This window comes from Dasypus novemcinctus, chromosome 4 (genome assembly GCF_030445035.2).
Source record: "Dasypus novemcinctus isolate mDasNov1 chromosome 4, mDasNov1.1.hap2, whole genome shotgun sequence".
Lineage (NCBI taxonomy): Eukaryota > Metazoa > Chordata > Mammalia > Cingulata > Dasypodidae > Dasypus > Dasypus novemcinctus.
The window spans coordinates 75,731,801-75,746,243 of NC_080676.1; the positions used below are offsets into that span (position 1 = coordinate 75,731,801).

The 14,443-nt window shown below is 39.1% G+C and overlaps 1 protein-coding gene across 1 annotated transcript in view; it reads right to left on the minus strand.

The window, feature by feature from the left end:
* KALRN (kalirin RhoGEF kinase) overlaps nucleotides 1-14,443 on the minus strand; it is a 775,504-nt gene that overhangs the window by 310,827 nt on the left and 450,234 nt on the right. Inside the window, 1 exon segment of the mRNA XM_058295672.2 lies at nucleotides 9,798-9,964. Coding sequence (XP_058151655.1) covers nucleotides 9,798-9,964 — 167 coding nt within the window.

A 14,443-nucleotide genomic window follows, 5' to 3' on the forward strand; every position in this document is an offset into this window, starting at 1 on the left:
CATCTGTCAAATTTCTTCTCTGGACAGAAAATGACTCATACCATATTGTGCTTTGATAACATGGGGGAATAAATCCTACTGAAGATAGGCTATTTGGATTGAGATGTTAATTCATGGGCAGTCTGGCAGATTGTGGATGAGGTGCCAATCTGTAAAAGCAATTAGTTGCAGGAAATAACTGCTTAGAGTCTATGTGTGAAATCCCTGATGCCACTGGTGTACTGTGGATGGCTAGCTAAAGGTGCTAATGAATTTGAAAAGCTGCCTATATGTTCTGGTACATGCATATGGAGATTACATGCCCAAGTGTTTCATCTTTTTGGCAAATGGAACTCCCAGTACGTATTTTTGAACTATATAAGGACTTCTGCCATGATTAATTGTATTTTTCTTGGTTTGGAGATTCATTTAAGGGTGTTAAAGAAACATTTTTCTCCATATACATCACAAATCAATGTGAACAGGGCAATCTGACTGTCTCCAGGCTTCCTGAGTCTTGCTGGAATCATATTCTCTCCAGTTTCTGCCAACTGGAAATACCAGTTATAGCTATATGGTGGTGGGAATCCCCATTTTCCAGCTTTTCCATTTGGTAATACCATAAATTTCAGTCTACATTTCTTTCATTAAGTCAGGTCATATCGTTGTTCATTTTTTCCCCCCAAATGTTTATATTCAGCAATTCTGGACTTTCAAGTGGGACAATGTGATTTTTTAGAAGATAAAAATGGAAATGCATGATAGTTTAAAGACCTGGCTTAGGTCCAAGGCTGGGATGGATCACTCTGGATGAGTCAGTCTTGGAAGCAAAACTTGAATAGCATAAAAAGAACACAAAACTTGAAGTCAGAATACCCAGCTTTACTTTCTTAGTAGAAAACCCATAACTCTTCTGAATCTCAATTTCATCATCTGTAAAATAAGAACAGTAGTACCTTCGTTTTATGCATTATAGAGTTGATGCAACATAGTGTTAAATGTAAAGCCTGATGATGATGGTGGTGATGATGGTGGTGATTTTGGAGCAAAGCTGGGTAATCCTGTGATTCTTCATTTATACCTTTCTCAATGAGAAGAGAAAGAATTTAGAATGATTGAATTTTATTCAAGTAATTATCAGCTTATTGGTAAATTCTGATAAAATATTTCAGCCATTGTGTCATCATCATTTTTTTTACTCTGACCACTGACAACTCTTGTATAATTTACTATTACTCGGGTCCTTTATATCCATGGTTCATAAAACTAGTGGTCTATGTAGGGTAGTAGAAAAAATAATGTTCAGTTAAGATGGAGTTGAAGAAGGACAACCACCACACCATGGAGCCTAGAAAGCCTACAACTGAAAGCAGGAGGATTGCATCCAGTATCCATGTGGAATCTAAGCCTCCTCTCGACATAGAGGTGCAACGGACACAACCAATCCAAGGTACACAGAGAAAAGGTGGCATTGGAGTGGGAAAAGTGGACATGGTGGCTGATGGGTATGGGGAATGGCAGGAAGAGATGAGATGTGGAGGTGCCTTTGGGACTTGGGAGTTGCCCTGGACAGTGCTTCAGAGGCAATCACCGGACATTGTAAATCCACCCAGGGCCCACTGGATGGAATGGGGGAGAGTATGGGCCATGATGTGGACCATTGACCATGAGGTGCAGAGATGCCCAGAGATGTACTTACCAAATGCAATGGATGTGTCATGATGATGGGAGTGAATGTTGCTGGGGGGGGAGTGGTGGGGTGGGGGTGGTGGGGTTGAATGGGACCTCATATATTTTTTTTAATGTAATATTTTTACAAAATCAATTAAAAAAAAAAAGAAAAAATAATGTAGTAAAAATGAGGAAATGTTGGTTTTACTACTCATTAGCTGTGTGACCTTGGAAACATCACTTAATCTCTCTGAGGTTCAGTTTTCTCATCTGTAAAATGACTACACTTTCCTCACCTAAGTCACAGTATAAAAATAAAATAAAATAATTGAAAGTATTTTTTCAAATCACAAAAAGTTATCCATAAAACAAATATTTTATGTTGATCCCTCATCTTAGGAAACTGTTTACCTAATGGGCTGGTTGACCTTTAAAGGTCACTTCCAGCACTAACCTTACACACTTTTCTCAAAATTAGCTGAGTGTCCTTATAACCATAGGACACCAGAAGAAGTTCTGTAGAAATGAGGAAGTAGAAGAGTAATGCCACTTGGGCACTTGAGAGCTACGTTGAACCAAGAGGGAGATTGAAAATTGAGATCTACTGCTTCCTCAGGCTAAGGAGACAGAAGAAGAAAGGATTTGGGTAACTGAATTGGATATCCACAAACAACAGTGCCATCTAAACTGAGCAAGCCAGATCCTAAAACCATGTAGGCTGAGGAAGTTGTCTGTATACAGATGTGTTCTTGAGGTTATACCTACAATAAAGGCATTAAATTGCATTAAAAACAATTTACTCCAAGGTTCGCAGTTGTAGATGACTTAACATAAGACAGAGTCATTTCTGAAACTCTAGGCACAGGAAAAATCACCAGCTTCTCAGATGGTAACAGGGAGCCTGTCAAATTTCCAGCATTCCTGGTTTTAGAACTCTACAATTTATGAGACTGTAACATTCATCCTTCATGGTTTTATAGACTGTGACCATATGTCCTCTTAATTTCCACTTTGAAACAAAAGTATGTACATGTCCCTTTGGATGCCCCTCTTTTGGATTTACTCCAATTCCTTTACAACATTTATGTACAGTAAAAAGAACTAAAAACAGTACTTTTGACAGGTGCCTGAGGATAGAACAATATTTTCTCCTTTGTTTTGAGTGTCCATCTTACTCATAGGTAATTTTTGGCCAGCATTTGGTCTAAAGGGGCAAATTAAGCCAATGTGTTTAGTATTCAAATAAGTATGATATCTTTCCTCATAACGTAGAGCCCCAACATTATATAAATCCATTTTGGCCTATTTTCTGTTAAATGCACTGCTCTACAGAAATACATATGGAAATTCATTGTTTTATGAACATTAAACCAGTTTTTAAATCTTCCTGAATGATCTAACAGATTTGAGGTCATTTCGATCAGAGTTGTAATTTTCCTGGAAAGCATAGAGAGCATTCTGAGGGGTCTAGAGAGTAATGTAAACTATTTTTCTAGAAAAAAAGGGGGCACCTGTGTGGTCTAGGGCCCTGGACTACAGACTGTAAACAGAGGTATTGGGCTGTTTATTATAGATACAGAGTCCTATGAAATTTCTCAGAAAGAAAATCAGTTGCATTAATCAATTTCATTTGTTTTAAATACTTGAAATAATTTTCAGTCTAATTTCTGTGGCTTTCTCACTCTTCACAGCTTCAATTTAATATAATTGTGATGTAACTACACTTAAGGTTATGATGGCCACCCAGTCAAATCTAAAACTTTAATCTATGAGCTCTAACAACCGAGCTATATAATAATCACATTATTGTCTTCTCTCTTTCTGCCCCCATTAATGGCCTTTCGATTAAGGTGTCCTTTTTCTTTCTTTCTTTTTACTTCTTTTGAGAGTATATTCAAAAAAGAAACTCTTAAGCTTTTGTCTAAATTTAGCCTTACTGATCAATACTGACATCTAAATTAACTTCCTCTTTCCAAGTGTCAACAGCTTCCAAATCAATATTTCCTGCCCCACCAATTTCCATCAAGCACAAATGCCTTCTCTGAAACTAGACCAGATGACTCTCTAAAGAATAAGTGCCACACTGACAAGGAAAACAAGTCTGTCTAACGAGGCATGGTGGCTTAACCAAGCAGTACTCCCTTGGTACCTCAAAGGACTGCTGTCCTTTGCAAAAGCCTTCATGGGTTTCCTAGGTAGCTTGACTCAAAACAATTCTGTACGGTTTTGAAATGCAATTCCACTGTACATCCTCCTCAACATGATGGGAGGGAAGACATTTTCCCACCATTGCTAGTAATTTTCTTTTGCCCTCCAGCTAAAAAGCAACTGACTGGGAATATGGACAGATTATAGTCAATCTTGGATTATTTATATGTAGATTACCTATTTCTCTGTTTGATAGATTACCCATGAGCCCAGCCACCAGTCCAAAAGAACGTGTGCTTGGAAAATGAGAATTCATTTTTATTTTACTACCAGCCAATATAAACATAATTAGGGAGGTTACTCTACTTTTGACGCTGGAGCAAAATAAATACATAAGTAAAATTAAAAATTAGGAACAAAAGCAACACCATGTATTTTATTTCAAAGTCAAATAGGAGTTTTTTTTCCACGGACCCCTTTGCCAGTCAGGTGAAAACCACAGACCCCTTACTAAGTCCATACCATACTATCCATGATTTAATAAATGTATCACACCTGCACCAACACGTCTCCACAAGAATAATATTTTTTTTTTTGAATTTCAACTCAGGTTCATGGACCCTTGGTTATGAGCCTCTGGTTCAGACTATTACTCCTGCCTGTTCCAATGAAGGGGAATAACCATAAATGAGCAGCTTGACCTGCTGGATCCCACTGCTCTATCAGGTGAGCCACTGTCTATGTCAAGCCTAGGCTGTGCCTGCTCCTGTCTTCTGTGACATGATACTGCCAAGGTCAGGAAAATCTTGGGCTGTGTTTGCTGGAGGGCTTCTATTTCTCCTGAAATCTTAAGGCAGGAGTAGAGCCCAGTAGAGGCAAGTTATAGGACCTGGGATTTAGGAGGTCTGGGTTCAAGGTTCAGCTAGTCAAGGGACCTCGGAAGCACTAAAACTATGGAGCCTCAGTTTCCTCATTTGTAAAATAAACAATACCACTTTTCTCTATGGGCCTGTTTTACACTTAAATTGAGATTATAAAAGAAATGAACTTCTCCTATGAAAAGAAAGTACTATCATTACTGTTAAAAGTTTTCATAATTGTGTATACTCATTATGGCTCTAAGCCTGTTAGGATTTTTACTATGATCTAGCGAATAAAAATCTCTCCAGAGATTCAGGTATAACCCCAATGCAATTAAACAGCAAACAATCTATTTCTGGCCTTGCTTGGGGCTATGTGATTTCATCTGAACTAAATACAGATCTTTAGCACATCCTGTGTAGGCTCTGGCTGAGCGTGGATTGGAAGAAGAGAGGAGAGGATAATTTTGCCCATTACAATAAATAACAATATAATAAATAAAACATGAATGTTAGCAAGGAATATACTTAATAGAAGGAATCAAACAATAATTAAACTTAAAAATGACATTTTTTTGGTCCTTTGTGCTAAATTATTAGCTTTAAATCAAATCTAAAGGCTCTAGCAGGTACTGCGTGTAAGAGAAAATGTTTATATGCTTGGGATTGCTTAGGAGAGTGTGAAGCAGAGAGTGACATGGAGCCTCCCCTACCAGAAAGTCCTCCTGGACCTATGGAGAGTGGTGTGTTCTTTCCTTGGTGTGACCATTGCCTGGTGACCCTACTAAGCTTCAGTGGTCTCATTTGTAAAATGGGAGTAATATATGGTTCAGAGGGTGTTTGTGAGGACTGATCAAGATATGTGTGAAGAAGGTGAGAAAGGTCCACCTGTGTCCTGGTTGAGGGTAATTTGTGGTTCCTTGGGGGCAGAGGGATCTTGAAACTATGGATTACCTATGGATGCTTCGAGGTATGCTTTAGGTGTGTTTTTCTGGAGGCCCTGCAACTACCCTAAAAATTTAAATTATTTGCCTCTATGGAATATGAATGTGTTTACATGGTCATGGGGTGTTGTTTCAATGGGTGGAGACCAAAACAATAACAAAATGAATATTGAATTTCTATCCTGGGGAATCTTGTTACATTCTCTAATAGAGTGGCAAGAATCCCTAGAGTATATAGGTAGTTCCAAGTGAAGGAGGACAGACCAGTATGCCAGGCCCTTGACACTGATGCTTGTACTTATGAACCTTGCTCTTGTGAAATTGAGAGTTTCAGGAGGCAATTGTTGCCTCCTGAAAGCCTCCTTGTTGCTCTAATGTGGCATCTCTCGAAGCCAAACTCAGCATATAAACTCACCACCTCTCCCCGCCCCCAGCATTTGGAAAATGACCTCGACCAAAAGGGGGAGATATTAAATACAAATGAGTTTTTAATGAGGTTACACTTATGCATGTTTTAAGGGGTTCTCACCGACTGCTGAAGTAAACAGTATCTCGAGCAGGGGGCCTCCTGAGTGCTCTAGAGACATCTGAACACTATAGGCAGGGCAGATAACCCCAGGAATTTGGCACCTTGTCATTAGGTCTTACCTTGGAGTATATGATAATCTATTCTCCCAATGTATTGGATTTGGACTTATAATTTTCCTACATGTGGTTCTTATGCCCCTTTTCATTTGAACCTATAATTAGCACTATACCTGTTACATATGTGTCCCAGTGACTTAAATCTTTTGGCTGTTCATATGCTGGCTGAGCCCTGAATCAAGCAGAGTTATAGCCAATACCTACCATCCAATTCATCAGACTTATCCAGGACAACTAACAAAAGGGTAAAGATGGACAACACTGATCCCCAAAATAGAGAGTAACTATAACTGCAAGCAAGACAGTTCCGTCCATCTGCCCAATGGGATCTAAGTCCCTCTCAACCAGAAGCAGAGTGGGCATCACCATCCCCAAATCATCAAGATTGAGGAATGAATAAACATAAGGGGGGATTACGACTATGAAATAAAGTACACTTACTATTATTCTAGCAATGGAAGAACTTGTAACATTGATATAAAGGCAGTTGTCACCAGAGGTTCTGAGGGGAGGGAGAGGGAAGAATAGGTGTAACATGGGGCATTTTTGGGGACACTGGAATTGTTCTTCATAACATTGCAATGCTGGATACAGGCCATTATACATTTTGTCAAAACCTATAATATGGTGTGGTGCAAAGTATGAACTATAAACTATAGACCATGGTTAGTAGCAATACTTCAAAATGTGTTCATCAATTTTAACAAATGCAACATACTAAAGAAAGATGTTGTTAATGGGGAAAAGCAAGGGAAGGGGAAGCATTGAGGTATATGGGAATTCCCTATATTTAAAATGTAACATTTATGTAACCTAAAACTTCTTTAAAAAAAGGTTTAAAAAAATCAATGTATTGTAGAACAACCTATGGTGAAGCAACTTCTAGTCAGTTGGAAAGGATGGGATGAAAAGGAACCTTAGTGATCATTTTGATGTCTGCAAGATTTAGTACCAGTGTTTGGGATTATCGGTAACATTTTCATTGCAGAAAAAGCTACCTGGGGCTTTAACTGGCAGCAACTGAAAACTAATCCTTTCCCATATCTTGGATGTCATTCATTAAGCTCAAAGCAATTTCTACCCTGATAACTGTGATTAATTTTATAAATCCCAACAACAAAAACATCAGGTGATCAAGGCAAAGAATATGCTTTTTAAAAATTAACTATAATGTATAGCCTTATTATAAGCAATATAAGATTGTATAAATTATGTAAGACTTGTATAAACTACAAACTATGTAAGAGTTAAAATTTATTAAACTGTTAAAATAGAAAAATAGATTAATAATGTTTATGCATGAAGTATTTGATATTGGGAAAGATTCATATTTGATATTAAATATTAATTTAAGAATTATGTTCTTTTGAATATAACGCCATTATCAATACATTAATCAAAATATCTGTAGATGTAAGGAATTGAAATAATTTATCATACATTTTTACTGTTTATGTCTGCTTTGATTCTTGGTGATGAAAGTTTTAATCAACAAAAACATTTAATAATATAAATACATAAGACAAACATTTTGGTAATTAAGGTAATGCTAGCTCAAACTGCTGATGAAAAAGGACTCTTATGAAAGTATATAAATCTTAATATGTAAAAGTCCTAAAATGGTAACATCAAAATTGAATGACTTATTTTTTTAAATCAGTACTTCTTGGGAGCAGATGTGGTTCAAGCAGTTGAGTGCCCGCCTCCCACATGGGAAGTCCTGGGTTTCATTCCCAGTGCCTCCTAAACACAAACAAATAAAAAAACAAGCAAACAAATGAAAAAACCAACTCAAGGGAGCCAATGTGATTCAGTGGTTGAGTACTGGCCTCCCATATATGAGGTCCTAGGGTTCAATTCCTGACCTTGGTACCTCAAAAAATAAAAATAAAAAATCAGTGGTTCTTAGTCAAATTTTTCTTTAGCAAATTGGGGTTTAGTTATTTGCTCTAGAGTCAATGCTTTAGTTAATAGAGGATTTTTAGCATTTTATTTCAATGAAAAACATTATTTTAATATCATTCTCTTACCTAGTCCAGAATAAATGGAGAGAAAATGAAGTGAAATTATCCCATCAGTCACCACCCCAAAAATCCAACATAACTGCCAAGACTAGAAAAGATATTTAGTATTTTCAGTGTTAGGATCCTAGAGTACTCAACTTAAAAATATTTATTCACAGAACTTGATTTTTAACTTATTTTTTAATTTGCTAGCTTTATATTTTCAAAAGTAGATTTAAAAACCTCCGTCTTAGTGTTTTTAAGCTTTAAACTCTTAACTAAATATAGGTGACTGAAATATTTTCTCAAAATTTTAAGAATAAAATATAACCACCCATTTTATGTATGATTCACTGATTTGTTTGAAGCCTCTGTTTACATATAGTACATTTAATCTTATCCATAAAAAAAAAAGATGTGTGTGAAGGGCACACAGAGTTCAATAAATGTAACTATTATTATAGGTTTACTTCTTCAGTATGCTTTGCCTAAATAGGAATACCCAATCATAATGCTAATAATAATAACCACTTAGCCTACTTGTAATATAAATGTTTCAAGAGTCTGTATGTTTGGAAGAGGATGAGGCTTAACCAGTTGGGCACCTGCCTACCACATGGGAGGTCCTGGGTTTGGGTCCGGTGCCTCCTAAAGATGAACAGATGCTGCATCCACTGCAGTGAGCTAGACATTGCACCCATCACAATGAGCAGATGCCTAAAACAAGCAGATGCCATAAGCCAGCAGACACAGCAGCCCGTGGAGAGCAGATGTGGCTCAGGCCGTTGGGCACTTGCCTCTCACATGGGAGGTCTTGGGTTCAGTTCCTGATGCCTCCTGGAGAAGGCGAGCAAACAATGAGCAGACAGACAAGAGAACTATCTGGGGGGGGGGGGGGGAGGAGGATAAAAAATAAATAAAAAAAATAAAAAGTCTGTATGTTCCCAGAGGTTAACTGCTCAGAGAACTGGGTATATCTGGTAAAATGACCGGTATAACATGTTACACAGGAAAGTATTTTTAGTTCTTTTTAAAACTGACTCTAATAAGGAAACAAAGTTCTTATAAGAACCACATACATTGAAAAAATGAGGCTAACCGCTACTACTTATTGACTATTTATTATGTGTCAAGCACTCTGCTAGGTCTACAGGCACCCCAAATTCATCAACCTGAAGCTAAAGCCTGAATATATCTATTGAAAGATTTGTATTTTTCATGAACTGTACACTGGGATTAAGGAGAGAAAGGAAGATTCAGGACTGAGGACAACTTGTGAAAAATCTGCAATATTCTCCTTAGATTGTTATGTGAGACAGAAATAATGTCTTTGTAGTTTGAGCCACTGTACTATTGGGTCTATTTGTTATAGCAGCCTAGCTTTCAGAAACGAATGCAATCAGTTCTTTACCTACCTGTTTTCTAAGTTCTGACTATCTAAAGGGATGTACCTGTGGCTCTATAAGCCTTGCCCCACAGCAGGAGCAGGCCCGTGTCTGGCTTAGCTGGCCAGGAAGCCCAGGCCAAAGGAGGAAGGTCAGGCTCACCTGTTTGACCTCAGCCTGGAGGTGCCGCAGTTGGAGGCACTGCTCTAGCCGCTTATGGGTCTGCTCCGCGTTGAGCTCCAATTCATGCTGCTTCTCGTGGAGAAACTCCAATAGCTCTTGCACCTGTGCTGCCAGATCAATATCCTTCTCACAGATTAATTCAATTCCTAATTAAAAGAAAATGTAAACAATTATAAACCAGATGGTGCTGTGAAGAATACATTTCCTTCAATATGCAAATGAAAACTGGAATCTGGAAAATAGCCATGGTCAGCACCCTCCGAATCTCTGCGTCATTCCTCTGTGGAATTGCTTAGAACATCAAAATGGGTCTTTGTTTGGGATGCTCAAACTCATGCCATCTCTTTTGAATTAACTGATCCTTTGCCTGGGGACAGCTTTCAACAGAGGAGCAGTGGAGGTAGAGAGAGAGCCTCTTCTCTGGACATCTATCCTTAAATAAGACAGTGGTACCATGCAGTCCCTGGTGGGTGATTTCCCACATGCTCAGAACATTCTCAAGCAAGCCTCTGGATCCTACTGGACATTACAAAACCAAACCCAAAAGACCCTGTCTCAGGAACTTCTAGCAAAGGCCCTCTTTGTTTTAGCTGGTCAAATACAATTACCATTAGTAAATTAATGGTAAATCCACTTTGATAAGAGTAGCTGGGCAGTGGTGATTTTATTAGCCAAATATTTAGGTCCCTCCCCAAAGTAACTCTTGGAAATACATGCTGGCTCTCATGTATTATTTCCCAACCACAGGCAAATACACCCAATAAACACACCCCAGCAATACCACAGCAATATGGAGTGCTTATCCATTTAGAAAAATCATGTTAAAGATTTGTCCACACAAGGAAAGTATGCTCATCTTTTTTAGTTCCATGGATCTAAAGTAATCAGTAAAACAATTCAGTCACTGATGAGTGTCCCCAATGCTTATGGATATGTCATCCAACATTAATAAACTGCCAACCATCTGAGCTGCAATGGGAACCTTGAATCAATACCTGCCTGCCAGCAGCTGCTGCTCCATCCTCATCTTCTTCCTTCCCCACCTCCCTGTTTTACTTTTTCTACATACCTCTTCAATACAGAAGTGCACTCACACTCACTTCCTCTCTTCACCACAGCCAGTGCTCCTCTTTACACATTATTACCAGCAGGCCCAAGGTAGCCTTGCTCGAATTGGTTTCCATTTCAGGAAGGGTTATTAACAAGCCTTGAAACAGAGGAAGGGGACTACCTTAATTATCAAAGTTCTGTCTACTAGTGACTTGAATTTAGTTCCTTATTTAGCTCTCAAAGACAATATGGAAAATGTACTACCTTTAGAGCCAGATCCGACTTAGAATCCTGACCTTGGGCGTGATACCTAACCTCTCAGAAGCTTCATTTTCTTTATATGTAAAACAAGGATAACAATAACTTCTGCATAGAGATTAAATAGGAATATGCCTGGGAAGCATATGTCATGTAACACTGTAAGTGTGGCTCCCTGCTCCTCAGTCCCATGGCTTTGCAAGTTCCTGACTCTTACCTTGAACTTCTAACAGTCATGCCTTCTTGGACCCTATCTGCCTCCAACTTTGTGTAAGTTGTGACCTGTGTTTTTCTAATTCAGGACTGCTTGCCTGCTTCTGACCCCTGGCTCTGTCTGGCTCTGCAGCATCTTAGTTCTATTCAAATCCTTTCCCTGCCTCTTCATCCCATAATCTATGAACCAATACCGCTGTGGTCCTGATGCTGACACCTTGTCTATGCTGACACAGTGGACCCCAATCAACAATGGGGTTCAGATTAAAAAACCCAGCAGTTTAGACACCAAAGGGTAGTGTACTTCCATGGGTTCAAACCAAAAAGAGTTTACCAGTCCCAATGTATGACTGCCTTAAAAATAAATCCCCTGTGGGAGACTTCCCCATCACTCTGACTCACATCATCAGAAATTCATCTCTGCTGTCACCAGCACACCTGCAAAGACAGCTGGAGTATAAGGAAAGTCTGGCTAGGCTAGAGAAAATTTATTCCTGTAGGCAAAAATAGTGTTTTATATAAGGACAATATGGGAGAGTGGGAACAAATTTTTTTTTGGTGTTGCATGGTAATAATTTCAATATCTTTTCATGTTTATTTTTTCTTAAGTTTCATAATTCCAAGTCCCAGTTCTTGGAATATCTGTGGGAGACAGAGAAAAGAATGGCTTGTTCTTTTGGTAGCTAACTCCTTCTAGTTACTATTTTCAATTACCAAGGGGATGAGGTAGAGCATCTCTTGACAAAAATAAAAGGAAGACATACAAAAATTTCTACCTTTGCAAGGCTTTGCATAGAGGCATGGCCCATGACTCTTATGTTTACTTTCTAGAAATGCAATTTAAGATCCATCGGCAGAAGTAGAAGCTCTTCCCCACTTTCAGCCACAATGCAGATTTATTCCAGCTTATTTTCATTCTGTATGTGTATCTGATGTTTAGTATTCTAGGCTTGGGAAGTGTCTTTCTGTGTTTAGCTCACAGTTCATCCCTACCACACCGCATAGAAATAGGCTTTCTAAGCTGGTGACACATCAGAGAGGGCAGCTACCTGCTTAGGACATCATCCAGAATGGGCTTCCAGGATGTCCCAAGACGTGGACTCTTCATTTTCAACTGTCTCACTTGATATTTCTAAGACAAGAAGTAAAATGGGTGAGTACAATGCTGATGGCACTGCAGCACTCTGGAACCTTACATCCTGTGGTGGATGGAGTGAACATGAAAACTTACTCCAGTCCAACCCAGAAGAATAGAAACTCCTCTCTCTTTCTCCCATTGCCCCTAACTACACTGACCAGAGCCCCAGTTAAAGCCCATCCACCTGGAAGTATCCAACAATCAATAGCAAGCAGAGTTCGCTTGTGCTGACACTACTACTTTCAACTTCTCCATAGGTTTAACAGAATTCCTTATGTGTTCTTAGCAATGCAAAAATATGTTTGTTCTTTCAATGCGGTAGTGCTATACATTCCTAACGAAATAGTTAGTCAGACTCTTAAAAAAGTGTTGTGTCAAGATTCCTTTCTAATGTGCTCCCAAAATGTCCTGCAAACTTGCCCATCCATCATCCAGGGCAATGCTCATCTTATTCATCTCCACATCTTCGGAACCTAGCACAGTGCCCAACTCATAATACCTGATAAGTATCTGTCAAAGGAACAAATGGATCTTTTTAGGGGACAACTGGGATCAAGTACTGGGGCAGAAAGTGAGCTTTGGTGGTAGATAGACTTAGGTTGAATCTAGGATCTGCAATCTACTTAGAGACTCTGGGCTCCTTACCCTCTCTGGGTAAGTAGATTTCCACATCCATGGGAATCACAACTACTACTTCTCTTGAAACATTGGGAGGATGAAGTGCGATAAGGTAAAGTGAGACAAGACATTTTCCCATGTTTTAAATTCCCTTAGGGATATTATAACATATTCATTATTGATTATCAGTGGATTTATACAATATACACAATGTAAAATAAAATCTTATGGGCAAGTGTTTATGTTCTTGCTTGATGTATATCATTAGAAACCGTGGTGGTTTGGATGCTATTAGACCAGTGCTCCCAGATGCATCTGGAGAGCTTTAAAAAATCATCTTGTCTTGGCCACACCCCAGACCAATATCATCAGCATCTCTGTGGGTGGGACCCAGGAGGCATTAGTAATTCTTAAAATTCCAGGGTGGTTCCAGTGTGCAGCCAAGATTGTGAGCCACTGTAGAAGATGGTATAATGGCCAGGAAACTGGGAAACAGATATTCCTTATGCCACACTCAGTCACCAAATGCTCTGAATTGGAGTTTATTTAGGACTCAAGGGCTCAGCTACTAATAAAGAGTTTCCTTTGCTACCAGGCCCAGGAGTACTTAACTTCCTCAAGGAGAGCGGTGCTTGAGGTCTAGGGTAAAATTTAGGTATTCCTGTCCATGCTGCCTGTATTTGTAACATGTTTTCAATGGTTTGTGTTTTCTTTAAATACCAGTGTCTAAAATAGAAAGCATCTTGTCTCTTTTTCCCCCTCCCCTCTCCACTCCTTCCATGTCATTTCCTCTATGCAACCCAGTTCAGAAATTGCAAAGTCCTTTAATCAGGTTTTTAGATCAGTGTTCACAATGATGGCTGTACATTAGAATCACCTGGAGGCTTAAAAACCTCTGGGCCCACTCTAGACCAATTAAGTAAGAATCCTTGAGGGATGGGACCCAGACATTGATAGCTTTAAGACTTTCCCAGTCTAAATATGCAGCCAGGTCGAGACCATTGTTTTAACTCAAGGTTCTCTTCCTCTGTCTCAGCCCCAACCACAGCACATTCCTCTAACTCCAAAGCAGCTTCCATTTCAGAAAGACACAGATATTTTCTTTCTTTCTACACAAGTAAAATGATTTGTAGTCTGTTATTTTTACCTATGTCAGTCCCACCCACAGTACTGAGAATTTGCTATGTGCAAGACACAGCCACTCCGCTAGATGCTGGGACTGTAAAGAGGAGGAGGAAAGCCGCCTGCCCACCTGCAGTGGCAGGAGCTGCAGGAACATAAATAACCTCAACAGAAGCGATGCGTGCGAGAGCACGAGGCTAAACAGTAATAGGAGTCAAGCTTTACC